Source organism: Stylophora pistillata, chromosome 13 (assembly GCF_964205215.1).
Source record: "Stylophora pistillata chromosome 13, jaStyPist1.2, whole genome shotgun sequence".
NCBI lineage: Eukaryota > Metazoa > Cnidaria > Anthozoa > Scleractinia > Pocilloporidae > Stylophora > Stylophora pistillata.
In genome coordinates, this window is record NC_142531.1 from 18,051,167 (window position 1) to 18,069,988 (window position 18,822).

General features: G+C 39.3%; 1 protein-coding gene across 1 annotated transcript; it reads left to right on the top strand.

Moving 5' to 3' along the window:
• The first annotated feature begins 186 nt into the window (after positions 1-186).
• LOC111333521 (uncharacterized) lies at positions 187-12,609 on the top strand. Its single transcript, XM_088743886.1, has 5 exons — positions 187-302; positions 398-486; positions 856-939; positions 4,621-4,692; positions 7,845-12,609. The coding sequence occupies exon 5, from the start codon at positions 7,859-7,861 to the stop codon at positions 11,609-11,611; it is 3,753 nt and encodes a 1,250-aa protein (XP_088600012.1). The 5' UTR covers positions 187-302; positions 398-486; positions 856-939; positions 4,621-4,692; positions 7,845-7,858; the 3' UTR covers positions 11,612-12,609.
• Positions 12,610-18,822: the final 6,213 nt, after the last annotated feature.

An 18,822-nucleotide genomic window follows, 5' to 3' on the forward strand; every position in this document is an offset into this window, starting at 1 on the left:
TAGACTGAACATCTCATTGACAGCTACTTTGAACGTTTCTGGTCTACTCAAAGGTAATCAAGTGGGTTTGATGATTCAATCAAAATAAGGTAGTTTCTGAGGTTTTCGTTTTCTAAGTGCAAATGGGCTTCCGGCCAAGAGAAAGGGCAGAAAAACTACGAAAGTGACAAGAAGAAGCAGATCATATTCTATTCACTGTTTGATGTAAGTGACGGGTGATATTTGATGGAAAAATACCAAAAGGACTGGCTAAGAAGCCTTCCTTTAATTAAAAGGTGAAACACCTATGTTTACAGGTCGTGGTAAGTATTCACTGTTTCAAAACAAACGAGACAGTTTAATCTGTTAGTGTCATATAAAAAAGGAATAAACCTCGATTATGTTCTCTTTGATGCAGTGATCGGTGGAAGACAATCGTGGTATCTCATAACGAAAAAAAACTGAAAACTACTGTCTAAAAAGGGGAAGACAATCACCAACAACAAGGTCGGTTTAATGGTTTTAAATGCCATTTAGAACTTAAAGTATATTGTATCCGGCCGTTAAATTTTTGTATCACGGGTGCAGGTAAAGTTGATTTGTTTAGAGTTACCCTCTAAATAATTCTTAGTCAACTGCCAAACATCGTGTTATCGAGACAAGGTTACGCAGATCTTTCGAGAGAGAAAATCAAGAAAGAAATAGTGAAATTCATAAACTTTTTTCTTACTCTGAATGGAAGATATATAGAGTAATTCAGCAATTTCCCCTAAATGATCAAATGTTCCGATTTGGGTGAATGCATTTCGGTTTTGTACATCAAACTTTTATAATGAATGAGCATGCAAAAATGTAACTTTTTGATCTGTTTTACAGGGTGAGGCCTCGGTCTGTATTCCTTTAGATTCGTTGGAATCGCATCACAAGATTGATCACAGTGCAACTTGACCTTTGGTCTAAGTAAGTTATATGTGCGTGATAATGGAATCTTCATGAACTTTTCATTTTCTAGCTGGTGTGATTTGGTTGAAGCGATATTGTTTTGCTTTGAAATGACCTCATCACTGATCTTACCATTAAAGGTGTCAATTCAAATATGGCTGAAATATCGAAATACGTAGATGACATCAGGGAGATCTTGAACTGTCTCATAAACAGTCAACTTCCTTTTGGAAGGGAAGGGAGAGGGGGGAATAAACCTAAACTAAAATATGCAATGCAGGATAATATGTCTACCTGCAGTCGTTATCTTCAAGAAGAGTACGACATTTTTTAATTTCGAAGACATGTTTCGATGTTACGAACATCATCGTCAGCTACAGACGATTTTTCTCGAAATTTCCTGCAGGAAATTTTTTTTTTGAAAACTAACAACAGAAATGTCCTAAGAAGCTGTAAATTAAACTCAATTAGAGAGCGCTAACACCGGGCGATCGCCAGATAGTGATGAAAATTCTACAAGTTTTCCTCATCATATTTTACGTACATATCATCAAAAATTCCTCAAAATAACGGCTGGGTTTTTGTGCCTACTGCCTCATGTAGGAGGCGAAGCCACCAATGTTATCAAGATGTTGTGAGTGAGTGAGTGACTGGGTGAATAAGTGAGTGAGTGAGTGAGTGAGCGAGTGTAGCAATAGAATTCCTATCTTGACCCAATTTTGACCCGATGTTTCACTCGACACACAGTTCAGTTCTCACCTTTTGTGGTTTTCGGCTTACAGTCACTAGTACGTTATGTTTTAGGCTCCTGCCATGACACTTATAGGAAGACAGCAGAAGACGATAAACATCTCACATTATTGCAGTATTGTGCGCTATGTGAAACATAAGTTTTCCTTCCAAAAATATCTTAATAGATGTGATCGGCGCATCATGAAGCTAAAAAGAATTTTTTTTTCTTGAAGAGAGAGCATTTAACTGTTTAAATCAGCAAATTATATAGATCCGAAGATACGGTATTTCCAGCTCTTGCCCATGAAAATAGTGTCACAGCGGTATCCATCGACGCATAACTTAGATAAAAAATTTTCCTCGCAGGAACAACGTTATATAGTCGTTAAATAGCTCAGTAAAAATACTGGTAGTGTTTTGTCAGTAAAAATACTGAAAAAAGTAAGTCAATTTATTTCGGTTTTGTACGTCGAACGTCTATAAAAAAAAATGATTGATTTGAGCTTTCAAAAATAGAACATTTTACTCTGTTTCACAGAAAACGTCAGGCCTCAGTGTTCATCTCTTTGAAACGGTTGGATTTTCATGATAAGATCGATCACCAAACAACTGAAGCTTCTTCTTTAAACAGTAAGCTATCCGCGCGTGATAATCAGCTAATTGTCTTCGAGAGCTTTTCATTTTCCAGCTGGTGTGATTTGTATGTTCAAAGAAGGAAATAAACTAACTGATGTAATAGATATGAAAAACGGACGGAGTCGATCGGTAATTTGCTCCAAAATTATCACGCGAGTGATGATGAAATTTTATATGGCGGGGTTCTTCCTTGTATTCGAAAATTTATGAATCAACTGCAAGCTTTAAAAGGTTACCTCCTGTTTAATTTAGTATTTTTACCCCACATAAAAAAAAAAAAACCTTTACACGGGACTAGTTTTTTTTACTGATGTCAAGATTTGCTGATTTCTCGGAATTCGCAAAAATTTCACTTTCAAAGGTTAATAGACGGCTAAGGACAAATAAGCCGCATTTGGTAATGATGGTTTTATTGTAAAAAAAGTGCATGACGTCTTCAGTTAGTAGTATGGCATGGTTTGTTATCCTGGTAACGCCCTGAATACCTCGCAGCTTATGTACTATTTATTATTTTAGCATAATTAACCAAGAGAATATAAACTGAATTAACATAGTACTTGTCGTCTCAAAGTCAATTAGTTTCCAAGCGGATGCTTTATCAGGTTAAGAGCCCACATGTAACTAGTTATGTCTTAAAAGCAATGGAACACATTTTTCCCGGGCTCCATAACGAGATAAAGCCACTTGGGATGTCGAGAGAACACGAGGATAGATTATTAAATCGCGAGCCGAAGGCTTTCCTCCATGTTTTCCAAAGATCTCCTAAGAAGATATGGAGAACTTTACAGCAGTTTACTCAAAATAATTAAGTGTTCCAACTAAAGTAAGCGTATTTCGGTTTTGTAGGTCACAATTGTAGTAATAAAATTTAGCAATGACGGATTTGAACATGCCGTAATGAAACATTTTACTCTGTTTTAAAGGGAACGTCAGGCCGTGTCCATCCCATTGGAAGGGCTGGATTTTCACCGCAAGATCGATCGAAGTACAACTGAAGCTTTTATCTTTAAACGGCAACTGACCTGTGCGTGATAATCAGCTCATTGTCTTCGTGAACTTTTCATTTTCTAACGGATGTGATTAGCATGATCGAACACAAAAATACTAACTTATATAATAGATAAGAAAAACGGACGAAGTCGATTGGTATTTTGCTTTAAAATAACCACATCACTGGTCTTTACACTTGAAGGCGTTAACTCCAGATGACTAAAATATGGCACCAAGCAGGTGACTTTAGAGGGAGGATTTGGCTAGACCCCGAGGATTGACAATCAATATTTGATACTTTTTCGATGGAGGGGAGAGAAGGGGAAATGATCCTGGACTACATTACCAAGGCTTAACAGGCCAAGGACAAATAACCCACGGGGCCAAATAATGGGTTAATTGTGATTGGAGCACATGACGTCTCAGTAATAGGTGGTGCATGACTGACGTTAATATTGTTCTCACTGTAATTGTTTGTGCTCATGTACTGCAGGTAACACCTTAGATACGGGTGGGTGGGTGGGGTTTATAGCTGCGTCTACTTTATTTTTTTTTATATTTAGGAGAAAATCAGAATGTTTGATTATCATTAATTGTGAGATAGGGAGTTAAGTCTCTCTAATTAACCCCTGGATACCCCCCTAGATATCAACCACTGTTCCTGCCAATTTATGACTCAGTTTAAAGCAAAAATGAAAACTGTGGTCCAAAGTATTTTAAAATCACTGAAATTGGGAAGGGATCAAAGACGATCCAAAAGAAAATCACACTTATGTGTTTCACCAATCGTTTATTCATTAAGTACAAGGCGTGTACGAAAATTACATGTTAATCATATTATACAAAATTGCGAAAAAGGATGGAAAAAAATATAATTCTAATCCAGAATATAACGAGGATTGAACTCTTCAGTTTTCAGTTACTCGATTCGGGCGTTATTTGTAATCTACTTAGCGTAGTTAGATTATAATTCATTGCTTGTACATGGTTGATGGGAGATCATTTTTGAGGAAGAATTAGGCAAAAGTTGCTGTTCTTTGCTCATTTCTTAGGCAACCAAACTGACGTTTTCAAACAATGGCCACCTGTAAAATATCTGCCCGAAATCTAGGGGTAGTGATAACTCACCAGAGGGAAACCTCACCGTACAAAAAATGACTTGGGCTCATTGTCGATTATCCTAATGCTTCACAGTAACTGAAATCACTGACTACATATATATTGAGTTTGCTTTTATTTTATTAAATGGCATGACAACTATTGTGGACACATCCCCAACTCTTGTTCCATCTGTAGGGATTATGATATGTTCATTACCAATAGATTTTTTCCTTTTTCCAGGTAAAAGCATCATCCAAGTATTAACTTTGTTTTCAACAAAGTGAACGCTGAATGTTTATAACTTTCTAAATGGTAAGTTAATTGCTTAGGATCACTTGTAGGTCTAGTGTTTTGAAGTGGCAATCCTGACTGAACTAGAGGGGAAAATTCCACAACAGACACCTTAAGATACCCCGATTTTCACGCACGGGTACGGCTAACGCCATTTTGAATTCATTGAATTAACACGTAATCGCGTCCTTCCCGTAAAAGCTACACGTTTTCCGGGGTAATCAGTGGTCTACAAGTGAGTTCACGCTCGGTAAAAATGTAGAAACGGGGAAGTTTTTATGGTCTTTATCTTTGCTTACTAGACCAGAATGGTATCCAGATTCTTATATAAACACTTGTTTTTCTGATTTGAAGCGTTTTGGGATTACGAAAAAGTTTTGTTGAAGGACAAATATGGAGAAATTTTTGCCTGTCAAAAGGTCGTGCTGCTTTTCATACCACGCGATGACTGAGGTGTAGTCTCTTGTTCAAATTTTGGTTGAGACACATTTGAATTCGATTTTAAATACAACAAGTCATGAACCACCATGAAAAACACCAAAATTTAAATTACATACTTTATGGTGACTTGATAGGATACCTCTTGATTAAAATGTTTTGATAGAAGTAAACGATGTTTCTTCCAAATTTGTAAAATATTGTGAGAAAAGCGAAAAATAGTAAATTAAATTGATAGAAAAATGTTTTTAGCTTATTTCAGATAATGTTCAGATGGCGTATGAAATACAAAATAGACCTTGCAAGAGAAGTTTTTGCTGTGAGGCCAGCCTTTTGCGCAGGAATTTCGTCCAGATCGTACCCGGTGTTACACGGTGTATCTTAAGTTTAATTGGTCTCCCCGGTGTGTAATCGAGTACGGGTACGAGTAGTCCTACCCTTACCCGTGCCCGGAACCGGACGATCTTAAGGTGTCTAATACTACAGTCTAAAACGGCTAAAACTATGGTTTTCTGACATTCCTTGGCATGGCGGGCCAGAATTCAGTATTATTTTCCTTGCATCTCTCGCCGATGATGTGTTCCTCCTCTGAATGAACTTGTTTGCTCTCAAGGAATCTTGTACAGAACTTAGTTCTCTCTTTTATGCAAGGGTTCCCAACATTTTTTATACCTCTTAAACCCTCTTTCTGTAACTGAAGGAAATCAGAAAACCAAAGTTTTCCAACCAGTTCTGTAAACACACGTCAAGCGATCGAAAAAATATATCGACCAGGAAGCAGAAACTAAATGGCTGCACACATTGTCCGCTGTAAACATTGACCTGTTATCGTCACAGATATTTTTTGTGGCTCTGGTTCTTCCTTTTTTTCAAACGGCCCCCCTCGGTGTTTACCGGCAACTCCACCATTAACACAACAAACAAAAACTACAGCTAACAGGGCCAAGTTTACGGATGACTTCAACTCACAGCCGTGCAAAGCGTAAAAACAAAAAAAAATTCCGAGAGTGTAAACTAACACAAAGTGAGTAAAGTTTAGAACAAAATTGTGTATGTGTCCCCTTTAGAAAAATCGAATTTCGGAAAAACTCACTTGCCTCACTCAGATCCTTCGTGTTTACATTAACAAATTATCCACCTTGGTGTGCATGTGCAATTATTTGACCGATGTCTTAAACTAAACTAGAGCAGTCGATATTCGCCAGGTGTACAGATTAATATTAATAATTAATATTAATAATTAATAGTGGAGATCGCAGCGCGCGCAGCGTAGCCCCATAAAAAATGGTAGTAGTGAAAAATGGTAGCAGTAACCCATCAAGCCGAAAAAAAGTTGGTCTAATGACAGTACGTCCGTCCACTCTACCGCGGGCACGCCAACGCCGCGGCTTTGTCCGGTAGTCCGGCGGTTGGTGCACTGGGCTCCGAGTCGGACGACCTAGGTTCGAGTCCTGAACGGGGCAAGGCGTTTTGCCCTTGAGACGTGCAGAAAAAAAACAAAAGTAAAAATGCGAGCTCCGCTTTTAAGCTTGGCTAAATATATATATTAGGGAGGAAAACCATTTTTTTTGGAAAAGTAAAGTTTACTGTTTTTTTATCCAAGCTAATATATTACGGTGGGAGGCGCGGTGGCCTCATTTTTGTGTGCTCGACTCCGGATTGAGCAGTCCGGGTTCGAGCCTCGGCTGGGACATTGTGTTGTGTTCTTAGGCTAGAAAATTTACTCTCACAGTGCCTCTCTAACCCACGTGTATAAATGGGTACCGGCGAATTTAATGCTAGGGGTAACCCTGCGATGGACTAACATCCCATCCGGGGGGGAGTAGAAATACTCCTAGTCGCTTCATGCTAAGGAGACCGGAGTTAAGTGCCGGCCCGACGAGCCACATGGCTCATGTGTAGGATTTACCTTTTTAATATATTACGAGAAATGAAATACATGCACAGAAAACCTACCAAATCGACATCACATCGACAGAAAAATAATTCATAAAGTCTTCTTTATACTGCCTTTGTTACATAAAAGATGAAGCCAATTTCCTTTCTTGTTGTTTCATTTGACCATGTTCACTAAAATTGGTCAATCAGTTGACAGTTGGAAATAAGAAATTGACGAAGAAATCACATTTTCAGCACATATTACCTTTTGCATATCCTCAATGTTTTAAGCTATGAGGCAATACCAAAAGCTCGGTTCTCGATATCTAAATAATGTTGAAGTTTGACTTAACCAAAAACTTCTGACGCGAGCGCAGGAAACATGAACGTAGGTCAAACTTTTGTGACTTAAATGCGAGATCAGAAATCATTCATACTTGGGCCCCTGAAATAGTATTGAACTAATAGCCCCTCGTGTAGCCTTCAGACAATTTATGAGAGAGTATCAATGAGGTTTACCGCTAGCCGTAAAACAGCTCGAAGATTTCAGCCCTTAACTTAAAATTGACAAATTTTAACCGTAAGTCGTAAAAAAAAGTTCACCGTAAACAAAAATAAACTACATTCAGGTGGCAAAAATGAATGATAGTAGTCGTAAAATGGCCAAATGTTTAACAGTTATCCGTGAAATCCATCAGAGACCCCCTTAGGAGCCAGTCGGCTAGTCAAATCATACACCAGGTTTCCGTGCTCAAATTGTTCAGACAACAAAATCAACGATTTCTTGCAAATTTTATAACTTATTCGCCTCAGATGTGTAATAGTAAACTTTCATTTTGTTTTTCTCAAATTAACAGCGACGAGAGCTAAGATGAACAATACAGGAGAAGAATTTATCACATTAGCCATCAACATAGGTTTAGCTGTCGCCACTTTCCTTCTCAACACTGGTTTCGTTCTACAAGCCATCCAGTTGTGTAAAGAATGCTCAATTTTACTAAACAATGGAGATTTATGCAATGAAAGTCCAGTAAACAAGTTTAACTTATTTCACCAACGCATTTTGAATTTAGAGAACTTGACGTGGTCCAAGGTATTTCATTCAAAAACATTTGAAGCATACGTTAGGAAACTATTACTCTTAAACCAGGACTCTAATAAAAACTTCTTAAAAGGTCACCTGAATTTAATTCTTGCTGATATACTTCAAGTTAAAAATAATCTTGTGGAGGCAGCAAAATTTTATGAGGTGGCGAAAAACATCATGAAAGTGATTGGCGATGCAGAAGGAGAAGCAACATGCTACGGAAAATTGGGAACGTTATTCCAGTCGCTTAGTCAATATAACAAGGCCCGAGAGTATCAGGAGAAAGCACTGGTCATAAGGAAAAATTTTGGCGACAGAAATGGAGAAGCAGTAAGCTGCGAAAAGCTAGGGGAATTGTTTCATTTCCTTGGTCAATATGGCAAGGCCCGAGAGCATCTTGAAAGAGCGCTCGCTATCAGAATACAAATTAAAGACAGAGATGGAGAAGCAAAAAGCTACAGAAACCTTGGAACATTGTTCCACTCGGCTGGTCAATATGGCAAAGCCCGAGAGTATCTGAAGAAAGCACTCTCCATCAAAACAGAAATTGGCGACAAAAATGGAGAAGCAGCAATCTACGGAAACTTGGGGACATTGTGCCACTCGCTTGGTCAATATGACAAGTCCCGAGAGTATCTAAAGAAAGCGCTCGCTATCAATTTAGAAATTGGCGACAGAAATGGAGAAGCAGTAAGCTACGGAAACTTAGGGAAATTGTTCGGATCATTCGGACAATGTGATAAGGCTCGAGAATATTTGGAGAAAGCACTCGCCATAAAAAAAGAAATTGGTGACGGAAATGGAGAAGCAGCAATCTACGCAATGCTAGGAACATTGTCCCACTCACTCAGTCAATATGATAAGGCCCAGGAGTATCTGGACAAAACACTCGCCATAAAAAAGGAAATTGGCGACAAAAACGGAGAAGCAGCAGTTTACAGGAACTTAGGAACATTATTCCAATCGCTTGCTCAATATGACAAGGCCCAAAAGTATGAGGAGAAAGGACTCGCTATCAAAAAAGAAATTGGCGACAAGAATGGAGAAGCAGCAAGCTACGGAAACCTAGGAACATTGTTCCAATCGCTTGGTCAATATGACAAGGCGCGAGATTATCTGGAGAAAGCACTCACTATCAATAAAGAAATCGGTTACAGGAATGGAGAGGCAGCAAATTACAGGAACTTAGGAAAATTATTCCAATCGCTTGGTCAATATAGCAGGGCCCAGGGGTATCTGGAGAAAGCACTCGCTATCACGATAGAAATCGGCGACAAAGATGGAGAAGCAACAAACTACGGGATCTTAGGAAGCTTGTTCAAATCGATTGGTCAATATGACAAGGCCCCAGAGTATCTGGAGAAAGCACTCGCTATCAAAAAAGAAATCGGCGTCAGGAATGGAGAGGCAATAAACTACAGGGGCGTAGGAGTATTCTTCCTTTGGCTTGGTCAATATAACAAGGCTCAGAAGTATCTGGGGGAAGCACTCGCAATCACGATAGAAATTGGCGACAGAGCTGGAGCAGCAACAAACTACGGGTGCCTAGGAACATTTTTCCAATCGCTTGGTCAATATGACAAGGCCCGAGAGTATCTGGAGAAAGCACTCGCTATCGAAAAAGATATCGGCGACAGAAGTGGAGCAGTAAGAAGCTACGGAGACTTAACGTGTTTACATCTGTGCGTCGGTCAATATCGGATGGCTGAAAAATATCTTGAGAGAGCAATGGAAATTAGAATGAAAGTAGATGACAGAGGAGGAGAAGCAAATGATTTGACATACCTTGGAATAATCGCTCAAAAGCGTGGTTTATATGATGAGGCTCAGAAATATCACAAGAGAGCCCTTAAAATTTCTATGGAGAATGGCGACAGACAAGGAGAGCTAGTCAGTTACGGAAACTTGGGATCATGTTTCCGCTCGCTTGGTAAATATGTCATGGCCGAAGAATACTTCGAGAAGGCCCTCCGACTCAGTAGGGATATAAGACACATTTTGAACGAGTTTCAATATCTTTATCAGCTAGCGAAGTTGAAGGTATCAGAAGATGATCGTGAAGCTGCCTTTTCGTACCTTTTTCAGAGCATTATAAAATTCGACACTATACGAGGTTCCCTCGAAGACAACGATGAGCTTAAAATATCACTTTTAGAGGAGCATGGCACCCAGCCCTACAAGATACTGAGTCACTTACTTTCTTCCACTGCAAAGCCAGAGGACGCCCTTTATGTTGAGGAGCTAAGACGGGCAAGAGCATTGGCCGACTTGATGGCCACTCAATATTCCATTAAAGAGCAGATTACAGGCAATCCACAAACATGGTGTAGCATTCAGAATGTTATTCCCAGCGAAGGAGACTGTGCATGCCTGTACATTTCGGTTGGCGAAGAATCTGTTCGGTTTTGGGTTCTCAAGGCAACGAGAGCCATTCTGTTTTTGGAAAGACAAGTGAGTCTTGACCCAGACAAGGCGACCGGAGTAGTTCGTAGCTTAAATGAGTTTTTATCAGGAAGCTTCCGCAGCCTTGGCATTTTACCCGAAGAGAAATGTGAAGATCGAACTTTTGACGATAGAGAGTCGATGCAGCTTGTCCATGAAAATTGCGCGCTCTTTCGTGACGATGATGCTGCCAAAGTTATCCAAACGGATCTTCCCTTATGCCACAAGATAATTATCTCTCCGGTGGCTGATTTATTGAAGGAGCCCGAGATCATAATTGTCCCCGATTCCTGTATGTACCAAGTTCCATTTTCAGCCTTACGCGAAGAAGGAGGCAAGTATTTCTCAGAGATGGCCAGGATCCGTATCGTTCCTTCTTTAACGACTCTCAAGATTATTCAGGAGAGCCCCCCAGAGTATCACAGTCACACCGGCGCACTGATAATAGGTGATCCTGAGGTTGGAGAGGTGATTTACAATGGAAGACGCAGGACAATAGCACCATTGCCATGTGCAAGAAATGAGGCAGTGATGATTGGAAGGCTTCTCGGTGTAACACCTCTGACTGGGGGCCATGCGACAAAGGTGGCTGTACTTCAAGCGATTGACTCAGTGAGTCTAATTCATCTTGCTGCCCATGGCGATGCTGAAAGGGGAGAGATTCTCCTTTCTCCTGAGCGCCCAATGCCCTTTATTACACGAGAAGGAGCCTACCTTTTGACGATGGCGGACATTTCAAAAATCAAGCTGCGAGCTAAACTGGTGGTACTTAGCTGTTGTCACAGTGCTCGTGGACAGATTAGAGCCGAGGGAGTTATTGGAATCGCTCGAGCGTTCATAGGATCCGGTGCTCGCTCTGTTTTGGCGGCACGATGGGCCTTGGATGACACAGCCACAGAACAGTTCATGAACTATTTCTACCGACATTTATTCCTTGGTAAAAGTGCCAGCGAATGTCTCCACGAGGCCAGAAAGTGGATGAGGAATAACGGCTTTGAAGATGTTTCTAAGTGGGCCTCGTTTATGTTAATTGGCGACAACGTGAGTTTTGATTTTGGAAAGTGGCCAAAGTCTACTACATCCAAAGAGCCATGAGCTAAGGAAACCCTGTGCATCACAAAGTACTGGGACTCAGCAAAGCTTGTACTTTTAAGCGCCCCCTAATGGAAAAGGACTCCACTTGCGAAAGAGATCTTCGCGAAAGACTGGTGGTATTCAGTAATTGCCATGGCAGAACATGTCTTTAAAAGAGCGTATAATATATAATATGGAAAAGAACATTTCTAAAGCAGAGTGATGAAAACTTGACAGAGAACAAACTTCAAGAAGTTTATTTTCAGAAAAGTGAATAGTTAAGCAGTCAAAATAAGCAAAATTTCCCAAATTATCTTTTGAAAATCGACTAGTTAATGAAGCCTATAGAGTTGAAAGTAAATTATCTTCGAAAGTGATAGGTATGGTAGCTCAAGCTATTGAGTACTTTTTTCGAGAGAGGCTCTCCATCATATCTGATGTGTAAAGTCCAAACATTTATTATATTGCCAAACTCATTTAAAGTTGTTTTGTAATTTTTTTGATAAGGGATCAAATAGTATCCCAAGTATGATGAAAAAGGTTTTCCTTATTGGAGAATGATAATATTGGGTTTTAGTAGTTTTTTTTTTTTTACAAGGAAATACGTCATGATATTAAAGAATTTTTTAAGTACCTTCCTTAAACGACTTATTTATATAATTCTATCTTTTCCACTTGCCGGAATTACATCGTCGAGGAATGACTTTTTTTAACTAGCGATAAAGGTCTAAGTTACTAGTCAGAAAAGCAGTATAAAAGTCATTAATTTCGGATTTTGTAGGAAAATATATTAGTTAGTGTGTAAAGAAAACTTCTAGTTACTAATTACTTCCACGAACCATTTTTAAAGGGACTTCACAGGTTGATTTCGTGTGTGTACCGGTTACCAGTAAAAGTTAAGTAATACAGTTTCAACTGGACTTTATTAGATTTCAGTTTTCTCCAAACTTTTCTCCTAGACTTATTCTTTGCTGTAATCTATGTGCTAAAAATATAATAATAAAAGCTTTTAGTTCTTACTCAGGGTATTCTCATTTCTTCACCCAGGTTAACACTTCTATCCTCCTACCCAGTCCTTTTCCGATCGCTTGTTGAACAGTCAAATAGAATGGCTGAATATAGGGAATGATCTTGCTGCAGACTTAGTTGAACAGAACGTAAAATGGAACAATTAAAATAAAGATAAGAATTTTACATAAAATTATGGCTGGCTCCTAGGGCGGAAGAGATTGGGCGAGGCTTTTGATCTCAATGGGTAAATAGATTATCACCGCCATCCACGGAAAATTCCTCCCATTTTTAACTCTTTGTAGGGTAGGATTATTCAACCTTTAGGAGTTGCAGAACACATAAATCTAAAACTTCGAGGATTGGTTAGTCTGAGAAGCTTATGAAATCCTCGCTGGAGTCTCATTAACGACGATTTCAAGCAAATCAGTTGTGCTGTGGCTAACATGCAATAAATCTGAAACAATAATTGAAATTATATATTTTTTATATTTTAAAGGAAAAAAATCATTGAAAAGAAGCTCTCCAATGTGAAAGAGAGGAGGTTTCTAGAGTGAATCAGGGGTTCATAGATGTAATTTGTTGACTATAAGCGACATTTTTTAAGAGGGGAGATTAATCTGCCATTTGCTGTGCGTTGACTTTTGGTGGGTAGTGAGGGTTTTAAAAACAATCGATCTTGAAAATGACTTTCAAACAAAAAATTCAACGAGTTTACTGCACTTTCAAGAGCAAAAGGATAGTTTGTCTACTTAGTAAGTATATTTCATTTTTAGTGCAAATTGTAGATACATCTTTAATCTTCAAATAGCTCAGCGTTGATTTGGAAATTAGCATTTCTAAACTCAGAAAAGTGAGTTTTATGAAGCCTTCTGGGCCAATGTTGGCACATTCTTCTCTAATTTAGGGCTGATCAAAGAGAGGTTACGATCAAATTTGCATCTTTTTCGGTTATTCTGCCCTAATACCAAACAGGTTAATTTGGCGCGAGCTGACAGGAAAAATCTTGGATGCACGGGAGAACCTAGTAAGCTGTGGAAATGAGGTAACTGGTAGAAGTGTGGAATAAAACTTCGTCCCAAAACAAGCACTGATCACCAATGGGTTGGGTTGCTTTAATAGGCAATGTATTCGCGCTTCTCGCAAGTTTGCAACAGGAGTGGACTCTTAAATTTATTAACAAATAAAATAGAGGGCAAAATTACTGAATGCTGATTTGTCAATGAAGAGGGTATCGAAATGTTGTTGCTGAAGATTTTCTGTAACAATGGCTTCTCGTTTTGAGATAGTTGACGGGGAATATATCAAAGAATTTAAAGACAAGAGTGAAAACGAAAACTCGAGGAAAAGCACGGAGTACTGGAAGAACGTTTTTAAAAAGTTAAGTGGGCGAATGAAAGCAACTTCCACGCAAATTTAGAAGAGTACGAGAGCGATGTCCGCGACCGAACACTGGTGCAGTTTTATGTTTAGTTACGAAAAGAAAACGGGGATGAATATGAGCCCGACTGCCTGAAAGCAATGCAGGTATATGCATTACTGGAAAAGCCTATCCAAAGTCCTGGTATCTTTGTGCAAAAATAAAATTTTATTCAGCTCATTCGTACGTTTGTGGCCATTGATTCTTTGTCAACTTTGAATGGCTTCCTATGACTGATTACTGAAGAGCGCATTCAGAAATTCAGTAATTTTCCCCTCAATTTCATTAACAAGTAATCGCAATGGGTCCTCGTAAAATTAAGGATTAATATCATTTGTGTTTTCAGAAGTTGCTGAAATTGCCGTTGTCGCTTCGCGACTCGGGCAATTTCAGCAACTTCTGAAAACACGCCTGATATTAATCCTTAATTTTACTCTGCCCCATGCGATTACCTATACAAAGTTAACGACTTGTAATAGTTTCCCGCAAAACTACTGTGTTCGTGGCTCAAGAAAAAATAAAAGAAGCTGCGATGCGATCGTTTAGAATACAAAGGAGAACGCTCCTCATGAATTCAATAAAACAAGCCTGGACATAAGATGAAAATCGTAAAGATCGAAGCAAACCAAACTCCTTTAATAAAAATCTAGCTTTCATCTCTCTTGTCGTGTGAGGATATTCTATTTGTGATTAGCAACTATTACATAATCACAGTAAAGCGCGCGCTCTGATTGGTTAATTCAGAGTCTACCGTTTGCCCATGGGTGAACGCTACTGACGTGAGCAAATGCAAAGACTAGTTTTCCGCGCGCGCTTGTTTTTTCTGGTCACGTAAGATTTGTTAAATAAAAGAAAACTCTTTTGTTACAATGTATCATTGTTATATTATAAAAGAAATGGTAAACGCCACAGTGTACACAACTGAGTAATGGATGCACTTGGGAGCATTGCTAAGCACTCAAGAAGCTAGAGTCGCTCTCGGCTATAGTTTCGCGCGACTCTTACGCTTCTTTCGGGCGTAGCAACTCCCGCGCGCATCCATAACTCAATAGTGTACGCTGAGGTGTTTACCATTTATTAAATAGCATATTTTATCGAATAGTTCAGCTACACCCATAGATGAAATAACGATGTGAGGTTTCAACCGCCCATTTATTTTTAATATGTTTCCAAGGACTATTCGTTTAATTGATTTAAAATATGAACTTTTTTCATCTTGCTTAATGACGCTTCTGTATTGTTGAAAGAAAAAAAAAACAAAAATAAAACAGGAGTAAAGTTCTTATGTATATATATATATAAACAGACCAATTATTTCCCACGAGCCAGACCTATGATTTGAGTTAACCCTTTCACTCCCAAGATCTGATTAGTAATTCTCCTTAATGTCGACCACACAACTCTTATGATGTTAGTTTGGAGAATTTGGTATTTGATCAATTAATAACCCTTTATTTGATAATTTTCTTTATTTCCATCACTTGTTTGCTTGATATTGTATTAATAATGTAAGGAGAAATTCTGTCTTGGTCACTCACGGGAATTAAGGGTTAAAAAAAAAAAAGAAACAAGACAAAACAAAACAAAACAAAATTATTTTTCGCCTACCTCTGATGACGATCTCTGCTTTTTAAAGCAATTCCAGTACTCTCCTCATCTGGACGATCACATCCTCCTGGGTGGAGAAGTGATAACCGAATGTGGACAGGTGCCCATTACTTGGAGTATTCAACTGCCCTTTGCTTATGTCACGGTGTTTTCACGACAAGTCTATCTTTATTTTGAATTTACCATGAAATGGGATTCCCCACAGAAGCCCTTCGACCAATCACGATTAGCGCGTAGTTAATTCATAACATGACTCGTGACTACATGAGCTCAAGTAACCTCTAAAAATAAACCACTCTGTGAAAATGCCATCCACATCCTTCAGACTGCTAAAAATATTTCAGACCCGCACAAACAGGCCCGCCTAAGCAAAGGCAAGTTGAAGGCGTAATCTGAACTAGTTCCGATAGAGGACCACCTCCCCATCAAAAAGCGATTACACTGTTGTTTTTGAGGGACTGGGTGAAGATGTCCAATACATTAAAATTTATTAGCACCGGTCGTCCAATTCAAGCTAGGTCTCCAGTTCCCTTTCGCAGGGCTCTCGACCCCTTTACTTCCGAGATGAACTCAGTAATTCTCCATACTTACATCTCATTGACCGCTGCTTTGAACTTATCTAGTCTACCCAAAAGTAGTCAAGTGGGTTTGATGATTCAATAGAAAAAAAACGATAGCATCTGAGGTTTTAATTTTCTCAGGAAAAATGGGCTTCTGGCAAAGAGAAAAGGTAGAATGGCCGCGAAAGTGAAAAGAAGAAGCAGAAGATCATATTCGATAAACTGTTTGATGTGAGTGATGGATGAAGTTTGATGGAAAAATACCAAACGGTCAAACAGCAATGCTTTACTTTAATTTGAAGGCAAAGCACCCACGTCTACAGGTCGTGGTAAGTATTGCCTGTTTCAAAAGAAACGAGACAGTTCAATTTGTTAGTGTCAGGTAAAAATGGAGTAACACCTTCATCATGTTCTGTTTGATGTAGTGACCTGGTGAAAGACAGTTGCGATATTTCGCTTCGATAAAAACTGAAAACAACTGTCTTAAAAGGGAAAGACAATCACCATCAACAAGGTCGGTTAAGTAGTTCCAAATTCCATTTAGAATTTAAAGTATACTTTATCCGTTAAATTTTGTATCGCGGGTGCGGGCAAAGTTGATTTGTTTAGAGTTACCCTCTAACTAATCCCTAGTCAACTGCTAAACATCGTGCTATCGAGCTAAGCTTACGCAGATATTTCGAGTAGGAAAGTCAAGGAAGAAATGATGAAATTCATATACTTTTTTTTTTGTTTCTGGAAGGAGTATATGGTTGAGTTTCAGGTGACGTCACAAGCTTTGCTGAAGTTAGTTTCCGCCATGTTGGTGTCCCTCGGGTGTCAAATTTATGAATAATTAGTCGATTTCTATAGTGAAGCCCTCTCTCTTATCGCCGTATTATTTCGCCAACTACATGAATATCCAGGAAGAAAAAAAGCGATAAAAGTATCTGGCATTCATCTTAAGGTATCCCAGTGCTCTCTGAGTATGCCGAAAGCTTAGAGGGTTGGAAGGAAAGATGTTTGCAAAAGATCTCGGTGATTGGGGTTGACCCTGCAAGCATACCAGCCGAGAAGTTCAGTCCAAAATGCTTGCCTCCAGTGGAAGCGTCGGACTTGCTGAGTTACCTCCTTCTTGAGACTAGCTTCTACACCAAGAAGCAGTTCAAGGCGTTCAAGAGTCTAGAGGCGTTTAATCAAATGGTGTCGGGATTTGTAACCTCAGTTGTAGGCAAAGTAATCGCCGCAAGTATGCCGTGAGAGCACGAGTTTGGCATTCACAGCTTATGAATGATCCTTTAGTGAACATTTGGGTCATTTCCGAAAACGATGGGACTATTTTGTCAGCCCATTGCTTGGGATGCAAAGCTGGACTGGCTGAGTCATGCTCACATATCGCGAGTGTTTTATTTATGTTAGAGGCGACTACTAGAATTCATGGCAAGGTCGCTGGGTGTCACGAAAACTCAGACACCGAAAACTCAGGGCCCTCGAAGTGTTCTCCAAGCTTCCGAAGTGCTCCATAATTCGATAGTGCATAGCATAAAGCATGAACCAATTTTTTTATAATATAACCGGTGGAATAATGCAACAAATCCGACGCGAAAGATGAACAACAATATCAAGAGTGATTCTTCAGCGAGGCGAATCGTGACGGCGCTGATGCCGAGTCTTCTTTCGCGTTGTTTTTCTCTTTCTGCCTCATTTGAGAACTCTAGCCCAAGGGTCGCAAAATTGTCTTTGTTTTGGGACTGGTGGGCCGAGTCTCTGTTTGTATCCATTATTATCGCGAAATATTTAAGAATTTAACAGAGCGACAACAAGGATCTGTGCGACGAAGTACAAAAAGATAAACAAACGTCCCTTTCGGCTCGTCAAAATCACGCCACATTTTAATACTTTGGTGTTGGAGCGAGCGCATTTGATCCCGTTAACTGTGAATGAAAAGTTGAAAATTAACGGGAAAAATGGAGGAAATCTAAGCTAAATGAAGTCTTGTGTCACTCTAAAATGTTTTAACACTCAACCATCGGACGATTTTGCGATACGTGCAACTTGCGGCCTTGCTTTTGCTGCTTCAGTTGGATGAAGACCCAAAAGGTCAAAATACACGAGGGATTACCAGGAGTGATCATGAGTCGAGTTTATCTCTTGAGTTTTCGAGGAGTCTGAGTTTTCGGGGTGTGAGTTTTCGTGACACCCCAAGCTTACTTGCACTCAGGTAAAATGCTCATGGATTTTGCCGACATAGGTCAATGAAGTGCCGTATGCAAGGGCTAAAGACATCGATTTCTCATCGGCTAAGAAGCTCAAAGAAAAGCTCGACCAAAAAATCGAGGATCTACAACAGCCGCAAGCCTCGAACAATAAAACAACTTCTAGTTCCTCCTGTTCTTCCCCTTGATTTGTGATGATCTTAGGTATAGCGCATTAGATCATATATATAATGAATTTTGCGCTATAGAAATAATAAAATTATTAAATTATTATACGAAAAAATCTTTAGTCTTTATGCTTTCCACTTTTGCTCGAATAGTCAACAATAATGCATAAAACCATCCCTTCTTTCCCACATGAACTCTTCGTTAGATACGGTTTGTTTACGCTCGAGGGACACCAAGATGGCGGATAGTAACCGTTGCTAAGGTATTGGTCAC